The sequence below is a fragment of the Chionomys nivalis genome, chromosome 4 (genome assembly GCF_950005125.1).
Source record: "Chionomys nivalis chromosome 4, mChiNiv1.1, whole genome shotgun sequence".
Classification (NCBI taxonomy): Eukaryota; Metazoa; Chordata; class Mammalia; order Rodentia; family Cricetidae; genus Chionomys; species Chionomys nivalis.
In genome coordinates, this window is record NC_080089.1 from 94,931,598 (window position 1) to 94,945,268 (window position 13,671).

General features: G+C 45.3%; 1 protein-coding gene across 1 annotated transcript in view; it reads left to right on the forward strand.

Annotated features, from left to right (window-relative positions):
- Positions 1-13,671, forward strand: part of Nmnat3 (nicotinamide nucleotide adenylyltransferase 3) — a 120,983-nt gene that overhangs the window by 47,356 nt on the left and 59,956 nt on the right. The window contains exon 2 of the mRNA XM_057768045.1: positions 8,430-8,579. Coding sequence (XP_057624028.1) covers positions 8,471-8,579 — 109 coding nt within the window. The 5' untranslated portion in view covers positions 8,430-8,470. The remainder of the gene's footprint in view (positions 1-8,429; positions 8,580-13,671) is intronic.

Below are 13,671 nucleotides of genomic sequence, written 5' to 3' on the forward strand. Positions count from 1 at the left end.
TAAGGATACTTAAGTTTAAGGATTTTAAAACATAGGCTAACCAAGGGGTAGATGGACTCAGCTCTGGATCCCCTTCCCTCACCGAGAGACTGTGCTGTGTGATGCTGTGCCGGGTTACTTTCTCTTTAATAAATCTTGACTAAGTTCTGTGTCTTTGAGCTTCTTGTCTTGTTATCCTTTACTCTGGTAAGAAATGAACCTGAAGAAGAAAGGAACCTGTGGTGATGTGAGTGAGACCAGCCCCCATAGGCTCACATATTTGAATGTTTGGTTCCCAGTTGAACTGTTTGGAAGGATTGGGACATGTGGCTTTGTTGGAGAAGGTGTGTTGCTGGGGGTGGACTTTGAGGTTTCTAAAGCCCACACCAAGTCCAGTGTCTCCTCTCTACCTGCTGCCTGTGTATCAGGATGTCAAATTCTCAGCTGCTGCTCCAACTCCATCCCTGTCTGCTTCCTACCATAATGATAATGGACTAACCCTCCGAAACTGTAAGCCCCAATCTAATACTTTCTTTTATAAGAGTTGCCTTAGTCCTGGTATCTCTTAATAGCAATAGAAAAGTGGCTAAGACAGACCCCTAGATAGCATCTCCTATATGGGCCAGGGCTTAGCCCCAGTCCTCATGAGAGTTCTATGCTATAGGCCCTGTAGTCATCTCTACTTTCCATGGGGCTCATTGAAGCTTGGAGAAGTGAATTAGGCTGTTTACCAGAATGTAGGCACTAACCTTTCCCTTCCAGGTGTGTTGAAGAATTAGCCTCGGTACGTGCAACATCTTTAGCACAGTGTGGAGCCCATTGCTCAATAAACCCAGTAGCTATTACTCAGCTCCCCCTACAGTGACACTGAATCAGTCACAAGTGTGGCATGGCAAGGGACCTCCTTCCATTCCTCGTGCTCCTTCAAATCTTTGGAAACGTCTCAAGCCTGAAGCTGCCTGCTTCCCTGGGAGTCTCATAATTAGGACGAGTGCTTGATTGGCATGTCTGTTTCCTCCACGGGGAGGTTGGCACAGGGTCTTCACAGTGACATAGAAGGCCTGTGTTGCTTTTGTTCTTAGCAGGACTGGGTGCCCATAGCAACACTGGGCAGAGCCAACAAAGTTAAAAAGGAAAAGTAGCTTAGCTCTCATGAAGGTTGATTGCCTCAGAGAGGTTGACACATCCACACAGATAAAAAATGGTCACCTAGGGTCCTGAATAACATGGTTGCCAGCCTCTTCCCACCCCAAAAAACAAATTGTGCCTTGTTTTCTTGAACGTAAGCATCCTGGTCAGGTGGTCTGTGTAATGAAAGACATGGAAGATTCTTGTTGAATCCATTTCTATTCTGCCCAAAGCCGTCTGCTTTATGTCTACAATAAACAGGATGTTTGCAGCCCAGGGTAGGCTGTCAAAGGCACTCAGTGCATGGAAAGGGAAATTGACAGCCTCCCAAGCCATGGGCATTAACACATCATATCCTCAGCAATGGCTCTTAACCTGCCTGGCTCACTTTCCTTTCTGTGTCTCACTGAGGACCTGAGGCAAATGACCACAGGATGGGTGCTGGGTTAGAACTGAGTATGTGGGGAGAGCGGCCAACTTTGAATTACCTGGCAAGTGAGGTCAGATGTGTATAGCAGAAAAGGCTGGCTTCCTGGATATGGCGACCACCACATCAAGACCAGGGCAAGGTGGGGTCCTCCCCTGAAGACCCTTTCTGGAACACATGAAACTGAAATCTGAACAGGTCATTCCTGGTTTAAAATCTTGCGAAGGTTTCTCCTTGCCAATGGGGTAAAATCTCTACCCCCATGTCTCTGAGTCTGCAGGGTCGTCCTGCCTTTGCACCCTCATGTTGAGCCCTCGCATCAGCTTACACCTACATGGGGCCATGCTGACCCCTGTTCCTTCTTGCCTCCTGTTGCCCTGTTTCTGTGATAGTATTCCCTGCCTCACCCCAGCTACCTCCTCCTCACCACCTGGGTTCCTGATCTCCTCCGCCCTGACTGGGAGCTGCCCCTAGACAGCGAGTGGCTGCCGTGACAAGTCCAAAGTGTGCTGAGGGAGTGGTAGCAGGCCTGAGATACCTGTTCCCCTCCGAAGGCTCTAAGGGTCAGATTTCCTTGCCTGACCTTGAAATCTGGAGGCCACGTACATTGGTGTGGGCCCCCTCCTGAAGACTCCCTTCCTTTTTTTGACCACTGTCCATCCATATATCATCTCTCTCCTTCTGTAAGGACTGCTTTGATAAAACTGGATAATTAAGATATGCACCTTGTGTCCTAGCTGTGGTAGTTTGGATGAAAATGGCCTCCATAGGCTCAAGGGCATTGTTTGAAGGATTAGGACCTGTGACCTTGTTGGAGTAGGTGTGGCCTTATTGGCAACAGGTCACTGGGGATGGGCTTTGAGGTCTCAGAAGCTCAAGCCAGGCCCAGAGACTCACTCTCTCTTCCTGCTGCCTGCCAATCTGGATGTGGACCTCTCAGCTACCTCTCTAGCACCATGTCTGCCTGCATGCTGCCATGCTTCCCGCCATGACAATAATGGACTAAACCTCTGAACTATTAGCCAGCCCTGAACAATGTTTTCTTTTGTAAGAGATGCCATGGTCATGGTGTCTCTTTACAGCAATCAAAACTCTGAGACAGTGCCCCTGTGTTTAATCACTTCTGTAAAGTCTTGTACCATGTAACTCAACATAAGTCCAGGGTCAAAGGATTAGGATGTGGGCATCAAGGAACTGTTATTCTGTTACTCTGCCTCTTGTGGTGAGCTGTTATGCTGTAAGCCCTCCCCTAATGATGTTGTTTCTCCCATCCTTGACTCAAAGATCTGTGAGGGCAGGGTACATATATTCTTTGCCTTCTCTTGTACTTGATGCCCAGAGGACCAGACACTAGCATTTGCTAAATATAGTTGTCTGGTGGGTACTTGGAAGATGGGCAGTGGCAGAGGCCTGACTATGGTGTGAAAACTGGAAAATGTCTAAAACTTGCAGTGACATCCCTTCAAAATGTCCGAACAGCACTTGGGGAGAGTGATCTGGAACAAACTGGCTGGACTCTGGGACTGCCAGGGCAGAATGACCACTATCAATTTTCACTTCTTCAAAGCAGAGGAGTGGCTCTGGGGTTGGTGTGTTGGGGCGGGGGGCAATATTCCTATTGGCAGGATCATTGTGCTGAAAATGGCACAGCACGGTAGATTTGTTTAGTTACAGTCTAAAGTGGTTGGATGGGTCTGTTGCATGGGGTTTCTTCAGTAATCTCTAGGTCAGCAGTTCTCAGCCTGTGGGACATGACCCCTCTCACAGGGGTCACCTAAGACCTTCAGAAAACACCAAGAGATAAACATTATGATTCAAAACAGTAGCAAAATTTCAGTTATGGAATAGCAATGAAAAACATTTTATGTTGGGGGTCACAAGCCATGAAGAACCTCATTAAAGGGTCACAGCTTTGGGAGGACTGAGATCTGCTGCTCTAGGTCCTCTAGTTCTATTTCTGTCTGCAGAAGGCCCAGTCCAATAGCAGTTTGCAACAGAATAAAATGAAACAACAAAAAATAATTAACCATGTAACAAAATGACCCATGTCAGGGACATTGGCCCTCACTGATGTTACAGGCATTTCCTGAGTCCTGGGATGGGCTGAGACTTGAAAGTAAGAGGTTGGAAGCCAGTAGAAATCACACTCTAGGACCCACCTTCCACTGGGGAAGAACAACAGGAGAAAAGGCAGCCTCCGTGATTCTGTGGCTGATAAAAAGGGGGAAATGCCTGCAGGTGCACATTCACTAGGTGGAGGAGGGGCCGTAGGTAAAAAACGCAGAGCATCTTTAAAGGGAGCCCACAGCATGATGGGGTGAGGAGAGCATTTCAGGGAGCCTTAACCTCATTACAGAAACAGCAGGTCCTAATTGACAGGCGGATGAATCACTCTCTGAGCTGACTGTAAGGTGGGAGACCATAGCTGGAGACCGGAAGGGGGGCAGAGGTGGAATCCACTCTGTCCCCCGTTAATGATGAATTCTAGGAAGGAACCCTCAAGGTGTTAAATCCTCCAGCAGCAATTATTGCTCACTCTGCAGGCCTCCGCTGAGGGCTTATCGATGAGCAGTCTTTCCCAATTGGAGAACTCTCCACGCGTCCTCACCCCACTAGACACCCTTAGAAGTGAGGGCAGAGGATCTCCTGTCACGTGCATCTGATGAGACTTGCTCACAAGCCAGGCTCAGGTGTGTCCTCCTGTCTGACCCCTGGGGTGAGTCATTTTGACCTGATGCTTGTCTTTTCTCCAGGTTTGCGTGGAAGAGTGTAGCTGAAGTCAGGAGACACACACGAAGGGTCCACACTGACTTTGTTCTTAAGCCAGGGTCAGATGCAGCTGGCCATGTGCTGTTTCCTCCTACTCAAGATGGGGCAGAACAGAGTCACTATTGAAGCAGTTATGCCCATGGCAAGGAAAGAAAGAGAGGTCCTTAGTACAAGCCATTTGTTCTCAGCGTGACGCTCTTCCACCATCGATGCCAACTTTCAAACAACTGTTCTAATTTGCCTTTGGAAAAATGAACCAAAATCCCAGGCAACCTGACATGTTGTGGTTACATTTCAGTGGCTCTAAATATTTATATTTTGTCAAAATGAAGTAAGATATTGAAAAAAAGGCTTCAAAACAGCTGTGAAAATAAAAGAGTCTTCCTTTCCGGGCACCTCGTCATGAGCCTGCTCTTGAGGATAGCTGGTACACTTTGCATACTCTTCCCTAAACTACCTCACCCACCTGGGGAGAAGAAGCCAGTAGCAGACTGTAGCCAACGTTCTTTGCGCACAGTAGGTAGTGTTCCTGCTGCTTAAACGAAGCTCAGAGAGCCCAGATGTGCTACATCTGGACTATGAGGCTGCATCCTCACAGGTAGCTCAGGATACATTCAGAACAACTTCCCTGCGTTGCAGAACACACTATGCCTTTTCATGACCGGAGGCAGGTTCCTGGCTAGCTGGCAGAACCCTTTTCAGTGCCCACTGAGCCCCATGGCAGGCCATACTTCCTGGAGCAGAGATCCACAAATGAAAGGGCCGCTCCTGTTCACATGGGGCATACCATCCAGAGAGCAGGAAGCATACTGACTTTCTGTTTTTTCCTCAGTAATGTGGCATGGGACTTACTTAAAGGTGCATCCCAGACTAGCTGTCCAGGCTCCAGGCAGAAAAGCCATGCTAGTTTTCTGCCCTCACAGCAGCTGGGCAGCTGTACCCCAGCCCTGACTCAGCCCTGTGGATTAGCTCACCCTATCCCAATCCCCCTTCCTTGCTGATTCCCACTGGAAAGCCGTGAGGCTAAATTCATACCTGTCCAGCCTCCTCATGACTAGGGCAACTGTGAGACCTAGCTCTGACCAATGACACAGAAATAAGTAAGTAAATAAATAAAACTTGTGATCTGAATAGGAGGGACAGCCATTCTAGTCCTTGGTCCTTTAGGCTGTGTTGGCCTGAGGTTGTGACAGTAGCTACAGGCAGCTGCAGCAGCATTCTTGTGACCTTGAGGGAAAAGCCAAGAGACCTGCAGGTTCTCACTGAGCCCTTCTTCCAGTGCCATCACCCAGACGTGTGCTTTCTTCTAGGCCTTTCTGTCCTGAGAGAAATAAACAGCCCCTGTTTGTTTCCACTCTAAGGTTAGCCCTCTGACTTGGACTAGCTCCCTAAGAGGCTGTCAGTAAACAGGGAGGAACGTCCTGGGTGTTGAATATTATCAGTTGTGCTGGGGGATGTTCTGACTGGGGGAAACTGGGATAGCTTTAATCTGGAAACTTTAAAGGACCGTGTCCTAGGGATCTTACAGTAATGTAAAGCTCACTGTTGCTAAGATTTAAAAGAGTAGCACGTGGGCAGTGCTTGGATACAAACCTGGAAATGTCGACAGGAGGGTGTAGGTTACACACAGGCCTCAGGTCCTGTTGCCTAAGAACCCTCTCTGTTCCCTGTGAGCTGCAGTAAGTGTGGCCAGGGTCACCATGACAGGTAGAGCAAGAGAGGAGTGAATGCTTCCTGTGGCCAGGCCACTGTCAGTTACTATTGCTGCAGGTCAGACTGCCCCAAAATGTAGCAGCTTCAAATAGCATGCGATGAATTTATTCATTTATTTATTATCATGGCTTATGGCTCCACAGTATCTATGGGTCAGGTGTCTAGATACAGTTTGATCTCATCTTCTGACTCAAGAGTGTCAGTTCAAGGTTCTATTGCTGTGTTGAAACACCATGACCGAAGCAGCTTGGGGAGGAAAGGGTTTATTTGACTTACACTTCCATATCACTGTTGATCATTGAAGGAAGTCAGGACAGGATCTCAAACAGGGAAGGAACCTGGAGAAAGGAGCTGATGCAGAAGCCCTGCTAGTCAGGGATCAGAGCTGAGCTGCTCACTGGCTTGCTCCTCCACGGCTTGCTCAACCTGCTTTCCTATAGACCCAGGAGCAGCAGCCCAGGGGTGGCACCACCCACAACAGGCTGGGCCCTCTCACATCGATCAATTAAGAAAACATCTTACAGGCCTACCTATGACTTGATCTTATTAAGGTATTTTCTCATTTGAGGCTCCCTCCTCTCCAGTGACTCTAGCTTGTGTCAAGTTGACATAAACCTAGCCAGCACAGTTTGGTTTTGAGGTATTCGCAGGGCTATAGTCTCGCTTGAAACTTTACCATGGAAAGATCTGCTTACACTCACATACATAGTTGTTACTGACACGGTTTCTGTGGTCTTTGGTGACCATAGCTCTCTCTCAGTTCCTGGCACTTCCAGCCCTTCCTCCTTGGGCAGCTCACAGCACGCAACAGCTTTATCGGCTTCATCGGAGAGCAAGCAGAGTCAAAGAGATGAACAAGTGAGAAGCTTTTGGAACCTTATCTCAGAGGGACTCCCTACCTGCCGGCTGTATTCTATTTGAAGAAGTTACTAGCTCCAGCCCACTCCCAAGGGGAGGGGTTACAAATACTAACCCTCTAAGGGCTGCCTGCCTCCCCTGCACAGCTATCTTCCTGTTCTCCTCCTGTGGGTGAGGAGGGAGGAGACCAAGGCTCAGAGAGGGGCTGTGATTTGTCTTTGGTCTCACAGGCACAGCATGAGTCGAAGCCAGGCCAGCCTTGGGTGATATTTCACTGCTACCTCCAAGGCAACCTGGAGGAATCCAAAGAGCCAACAGCAGCTAGCTCTCAGGCCAGGATCATTCTTCTCTCCTCTAACCTCCCCTTGGTGCCCATATGGTACCGGAGAATTGTCTATATTCTGTCAATCATGTTTTAAATAAATGCTGATTGGCCAGGCAGGAAGTATAGGTGGGACAACCAGACAGGAAGTAAAGGTGGGGCAATGAGAACAGGAGAATGCTGAGAAGGAGGAAGCCCCATTCCTCCACAGTCCTGCCCAGATCACTGAGAAAGCAGGATGTGACCTACCCCGCTGAAAAACATACTGAGCCATGTTGCTAACATAGATGAGAATAATGGGTTAATATAAGCTACAAGAGCTAATAAGAAGCCTGAGCTAATGGGCCAATCAGTTTATAATCTTCTAAAGACCTCTGTATAATTTTCTTTGGGGCTAAACGGCTATGGGAACTGGGCAGGACAGAAACCCCGACAAGCAGGCCCTCATGTTACTGTAATACAGACAATTCTCCCACACCATATGGACACCATATGGGAAAAACTCATATGTAGGGGTGTGTGTGTATGGGGAAGGAGAATGGATGTTCAAATGTGTGGCAAAAGATTAGTATTTGGGAATTATGGGTAATGAATATATCATAATTGTTTATACAAAAGTTTTCTGCAGCTGTTTTACAAGTCCAACATTATTTCAAAATACAAAAGTTTACAAAAGCACCACCTAGGCCTGGTGGTGGTGGTGCACACCTTTAATCCCAGCAGAGGCAGGCAGATCTCTGTGAGTTCAAGGCCAGTCTGGTCTACAAGAGCTAGTTCTAAGACAGGCTCCAAAAACTACAGAGAAATCCTGTCTTGGAGAAAAAAAAAGAGAAAAGTGCCACCTGAAATCTTTCATAGATGAATCATGAAAACCTCGCAGATCTTCTTTAAAGCAGAAAACCCGGGCAGAAGTCAAAAAGAGTAAATATAGACTTGAGTTTGGGCTGCCTCATTTCCAGGCCTGACCCAGCAGCTCCTAAGGTCTCTGAGCCACACAGCTTTCATGTCAGATGACAGAAGGGTTTGGAGAAAAGGTTTGTGTCACACTATGGTTTGTAACACTAACACGGTACCTGGACTGTGGTGAGCTCTGCATAGAGGTTACTGTTATTGCCTCCTTGTATATCTTGGCGTCATGGCTGTGCATGGCTTAGATGCTGAAATAGACAGTTGTCTCCATACTAACTTCCTAACTAATGTTTTTTTTTTTTTTTTTTTTTTGTCCCTATAAAGGCAGGGTGGCCGCTGCTGTGGATGTGGATGTGTGTGACAGCATGAAGAACCGAATCCCTGTGGTGCTCCTGGCCTGTGGTTCCTTCAACCCCATTACAAACATGCACCTGCGCTTGTTTGAGGTGGCCAGAGACCACCTGCACCAGACAGGTTAGTCGGGGTTGGGGCTTTGTTTAATGGTGTCTTTGTCACCATGAGGAAGGCAGCTTGGTTGTTCATTCTCCACTAAAGCTGTAGGCTGCATCTCCTCCAACCTGGGCAGAGGACTCATGCCCTCTGCTGTGCGGCACGTGCAAGTCCATCCCTAGCCATAGAGTTGATGTCTCGAGGCCCTCCCCCTCCCTCTTGCCCACCTGGCATTGACCATAAATACTGTGAAGACATGGGAAAAGGGTAGTTTAGGGAAAACATGCCCCACCCAGGGCCTCCTGGATGCTCCCCACATTTACCATACAGCTGAGAATAGGCCTTTGAAAGTTCCTGCTACCTGCAGCAAGTAAACCAATCTTCAGTTATGGGAATTGACATTTTTCTTTCTGAAGACTATGTCTTTTCCTGTAACAAACTGCTTTATGTATTCATAAATATATTTTATGTCTGCTTTATGTTTTTATAAATGTGTTTTGTATTACTGTGTTGTCCAAAATTTTTGCCTTTAAAGGCATTTTTACACCAGAATCAATGCCTATTTATTTTTAATATAGAAAAAAGTATTTGAGTAACATGTCAGTCATTTCTTCATAGAAATCATACACAAATGTTGGCTTATTTTTGATAGAAAATGACTTTGTTTACAAAACATACTTTTATTACTGAACAAATGATCATGTCTGTCTATTCATCCAAATAAATGGCTTTTACAAAGGAATTTTTTTTGAAATACAAACAATGCAGTTAAAATTGCTCATCGGATATTAGTAGGCAGTATACCAAAGAACTGTAAATAGCCAATAAACTTGAGGATGGATACTCCAGATCCCTAGGAAACAATGAAAACGCAAATAAAACATGGGAGACATAGTCAGGGTGTACGTATCACAAGGGCAGTACTGTGGCTGCAGTGGTGCCCCCAAAGTGCCACCACCTGTCACTGGGCTGGTAGTTGTAAACATTAGTTGTGGGAGTCAGTAGTCTCAGCCTATGAGATTGGGAAAGGTTAAAGATTAAAGACTGGCAGAGCCCAGCACTACAGCATAGGGAGGAAGTAGGAAGTAGACCCGTGTGTTCTGGTAGTGATTCAGTCAACTATGAAACAGCTTTAAAGGGCGGTTTGCTATTCTATGATCAAAACGTATAGAACCAACATCCATAATCATAAAAAGTAGATAAATCTGTCACTGAAACCAAACCAGAACCAGCAAAGATTGAAGCAGATGTTAGAATTAACAAAGAGATGATGATAATCGATAGTTATGTGCCATATGTTCAATGTTTAAATAAAAGCACAGAAAACATTTAAAATGAGCCCAAATCAAACTCCTAGAGATGAGAAAGTGTGCGGGGTGAAAGCACAACTGTTAGTGTTAGTGATACATCAAACTTTACACAACTGTTAGTGTTAGTGATACATCAGACTTTACACAACTGTTAGTGTTAGTGATACATCAGACTTTACACAACTGTTAGTGTTAGTGATACATCAGACTTTACACAACTGTTAGTGTTAGTGATACATCAGACTTTACACAACTGTTAGTGTTAGTGATACATCAGACTACAGAAAATGCAGAGGAGAGGGCAGAGAAAGCAGGGGACCAACCAAAAGAGAACGCAAGAGAAAAAATCATTTTAAAGCAGGAGTAACCATGATCTGTGTGACAACTTCAAGCAGCATGATGCACCTGTCACTGTAATCCCAAAAGGAAAAATCAAAAAGAGAGTAGGAAAAATGTTTGTAAAGTCACGGCTGCAATGTGTCCTGATGGAAACAAACCCCACCCCCACCCCCCACCCCCTACCCCCTACAGTTCCAAGGGGCCCAGCGAAGCCAAGCTTAACAGGCAGGAAGGAAACTGCCCAAGGGATGTGACCATCAGATTTCTTAAAACCAGAAGAAAGATAAAAAATCTTAAAAGCAGCCACATAAATAAATATATATATATAAATAAATAAAATAATAAATAAACAAATAAATAAACATGACGGCAGATGCCTTGTTACCAAATTCACTGGGAGAATTCAATACAGTGACTTCCTTAAAGGACAGAAAGGAAGGCCCTCCAGTCCAGAGTTCTGTAACCAACTCTACATCCAGCAAAAGTACCTTTGCAAAAGTAAAACCAAAGTGAGGATACTTGCACAGACACAGAAGCTGGGAGGACTGGCCATCAGCAAACCTGTTTTTCAAAAGCCATGCTCCTAATTGCCCTGGGCAGGGGATTGTCAACTAGGAATGTTCCCCTGAGAGGCTGCAGAGAGTGAGAAACAGTGGCCACAGGAGGCTTCGTGCCTAAGATGGGGTAAGATAGACGCTGTTAACATTTAAATGTCTTTGAAGGGAGGTAGACAGTTTAAGTGAAAATTCAATATTGTGGGATTCTAGGCTGCAGAAATAAACTCAGGATGGCATTAGTGCACTGGTGGGGAGGGGCAAAACCAAGTATTCTGCCAGTGAAATGCCTCGGTGTTACTCAAAGGTAAACTCTGAATGGGTGGATGGGTGTGTGCCCATGCGCACATGTGCATGCGTGCGTACAGGTTCTTGTGTGCACATGTGTGCATCTGTGGAGATAAGAGGACAACCTCAGGAGGTGTTCCTTAGGTCCTCCCCCCACTTATTTTTGAGACAGGCTCAGTCATTGGCCTGGAGGTTGTTAAGCAACCTGAATACCCTGGCTGACTAATAAGCCCCAGGGGTTGTTGGTTGCTTTTACTCCTTTGCTCTTACTCTTTTTTTGGGGGGGGGGGTCCACCACCCAGCTCCCAAATAAATCACACGTGGAGGCTTGTTCTTTCTTATGATTACTTGGCCTTAGCCGAGTATTTAAGACAACTTTTATTTAGTATTTAAGACAACTCTTCTTAAATTATCCCGTCTACCTTTTGTCCCTGGGCTGTTATCTTTTCTTACTTCTGTATCTCTTTCTGTCACTCTTAATCCATGGCTGGCTGTGTGAGTAGCCCCTAGTGTCCTCCTCTCCTTCTTCTCTTGCTCTTTCTTTTCTAAGATATCTCCTCCTACTTATTCTCTCTGACTGCCAGACACACTCTTTATAGATTGAGCCATTGTCCTTGCCCTCAGCTCCAAAAGATCAGAGCAGACAACTATGACTAATAAGTATACAAGGGAGATAACGCAGTACCCAAATATACTCAGCCAATTCAAAAATTCAAAGAGGGGACAGAAACAGGTGGACAGACAGAAAACAAGATGAGACCTCAAAACCTAAGATATCAATAATCACTTTAAATACAGACTAGTGGCATGTGTTGTCAGATTATAACCCAGTAAAATGAGCTAGTCTTGGCTATCTAGAGCTGCCCTGTCCCGCTGGAGATGTGTTCCAAGACCACTAATGGATGTCTAAAGCTGAAAATCACATCAAATTTGATATTCTGTGGTTTCAAAACACACTTATCTATAGTAAGTTGAATTTATTTATTAGGCAAAGGAAGATATTAACAGCAATAGCTAATTAAATGGAATGACTGTATAGCAGTACACATAATAAGAGTTATTTAAGATATATGTGCTATTTCTGGAAATTTCCATTTAGTATTTTCAGAGAAAAGTTGACCATGGGTTGAAATGGTGAAAAGCAAAATTGCTAATAAGAAATGATTATATATAAAAGCCACACTTTCATGTAAAAATATGGATATGTTAAGGGGAAAGGAATTGAAAATTATCCCACATGAACAGCAATTAAAGAAAAGCAGGAATTGCTATATCAGAGGACGGAAATTTCAGAGGAAAGAGCATTACCAGGGATAAGATAGTTTTTCCTTAATTACAAACTTAACCTCAGTTTCAAATTACAGAGGCTCACAGCCAGACAGTATCAGAGTGAGAGACCATGTAACACTCAGCCCCAGTGGTTGTCTCCATCAAACCCTCTCCTTGGGGTCAGGGAACCTGCAGAAGAGGGGGTGGGAAAGAGCACAGAGCCAGCGGGGATGGAGAACACCAAGCAAACAAGGCCCTTTAAATCTATGAGATCATGCGAGCTCATATGAGCTCACAGTGACTGAGGCAGCATGCACAGGGCCTCCACGAATATGCACCAGACAGGGTCCTAGAGTTGAAAGAAGTGGACACATGCCCTCATCTCTAACCCAGAAACCATCTCCAATTGATAACCACTTGCAAATGAAAATTTAGTTTTCTCTAAGAGTGTCTCACTAGGGAAACAAACTCCTCTTACGGGTAGGCTGCCTGCCCAGCTTTAGACAGCCAACACTAAGTGAACTCAACAGCATCTTTGGAGGGCCTTTGTCTCATAATGTAATGTCAGAGCTTTTTATTCTCATTTTTTAAACTTTATTTTGTGCGTATGTGTGTGTGTGGTAGTTTGAATGGAAATGGACCTATGGGCTCATATCGGCTGGCACTATTGGGAGGTGTGACCTTGTTGGAGTAGGTGTGACATTGTTGGAGGAAGTGTGTTCACTTGTGGCACGCTCTGAGGTCCCAGAAGCTCAAACCAGGTTTAGTGTGTCATTCTCTTCCTGTTGCCTGCTTATCCAGATATAGAACTCTCAACGACTTCTCCAGCACCATGTCTGTCTGCATGCAGCCATGCTCCCCGGTAATGGACTAAACCTCTGAAACTGTAAGCCAGCCCCAGATAAGTGTTTTCCTTTATAAGAGTTACTGGAATCATGGTATCTCTTCACAGTGATAGAAACTCTAATGAAGACTATATATATTTACCCTACAGGTCCTTTGAATATATGTTATTGTATTTCTATATAATGGTAACAATAGATTCTAAATAGAAACTTAAAGTTACACTATTTACAATTGTATAAAAAACACTTGGGACTTCCAAAGTGTGAAAAAAGTATACAATAAATAAGACATTGATGAAAGAAATTAAAGACCTCCTCATTAAAGTGGAGAAAACTTTATTTTATTTATTTATTTATTAAAAATTTCTGCCTCCTCTCCACCACCGCCTCCCATTTCCCTCCCCCTCCCCCAATCAAGTCCCCCTCCCTCGTCAGCCCCGAAGAGCAATCAGGGTTCCCTGCCCTATGGGAAGTCCAAAAACCACCCACCTCCATCCCGGTCTAGTAAGGT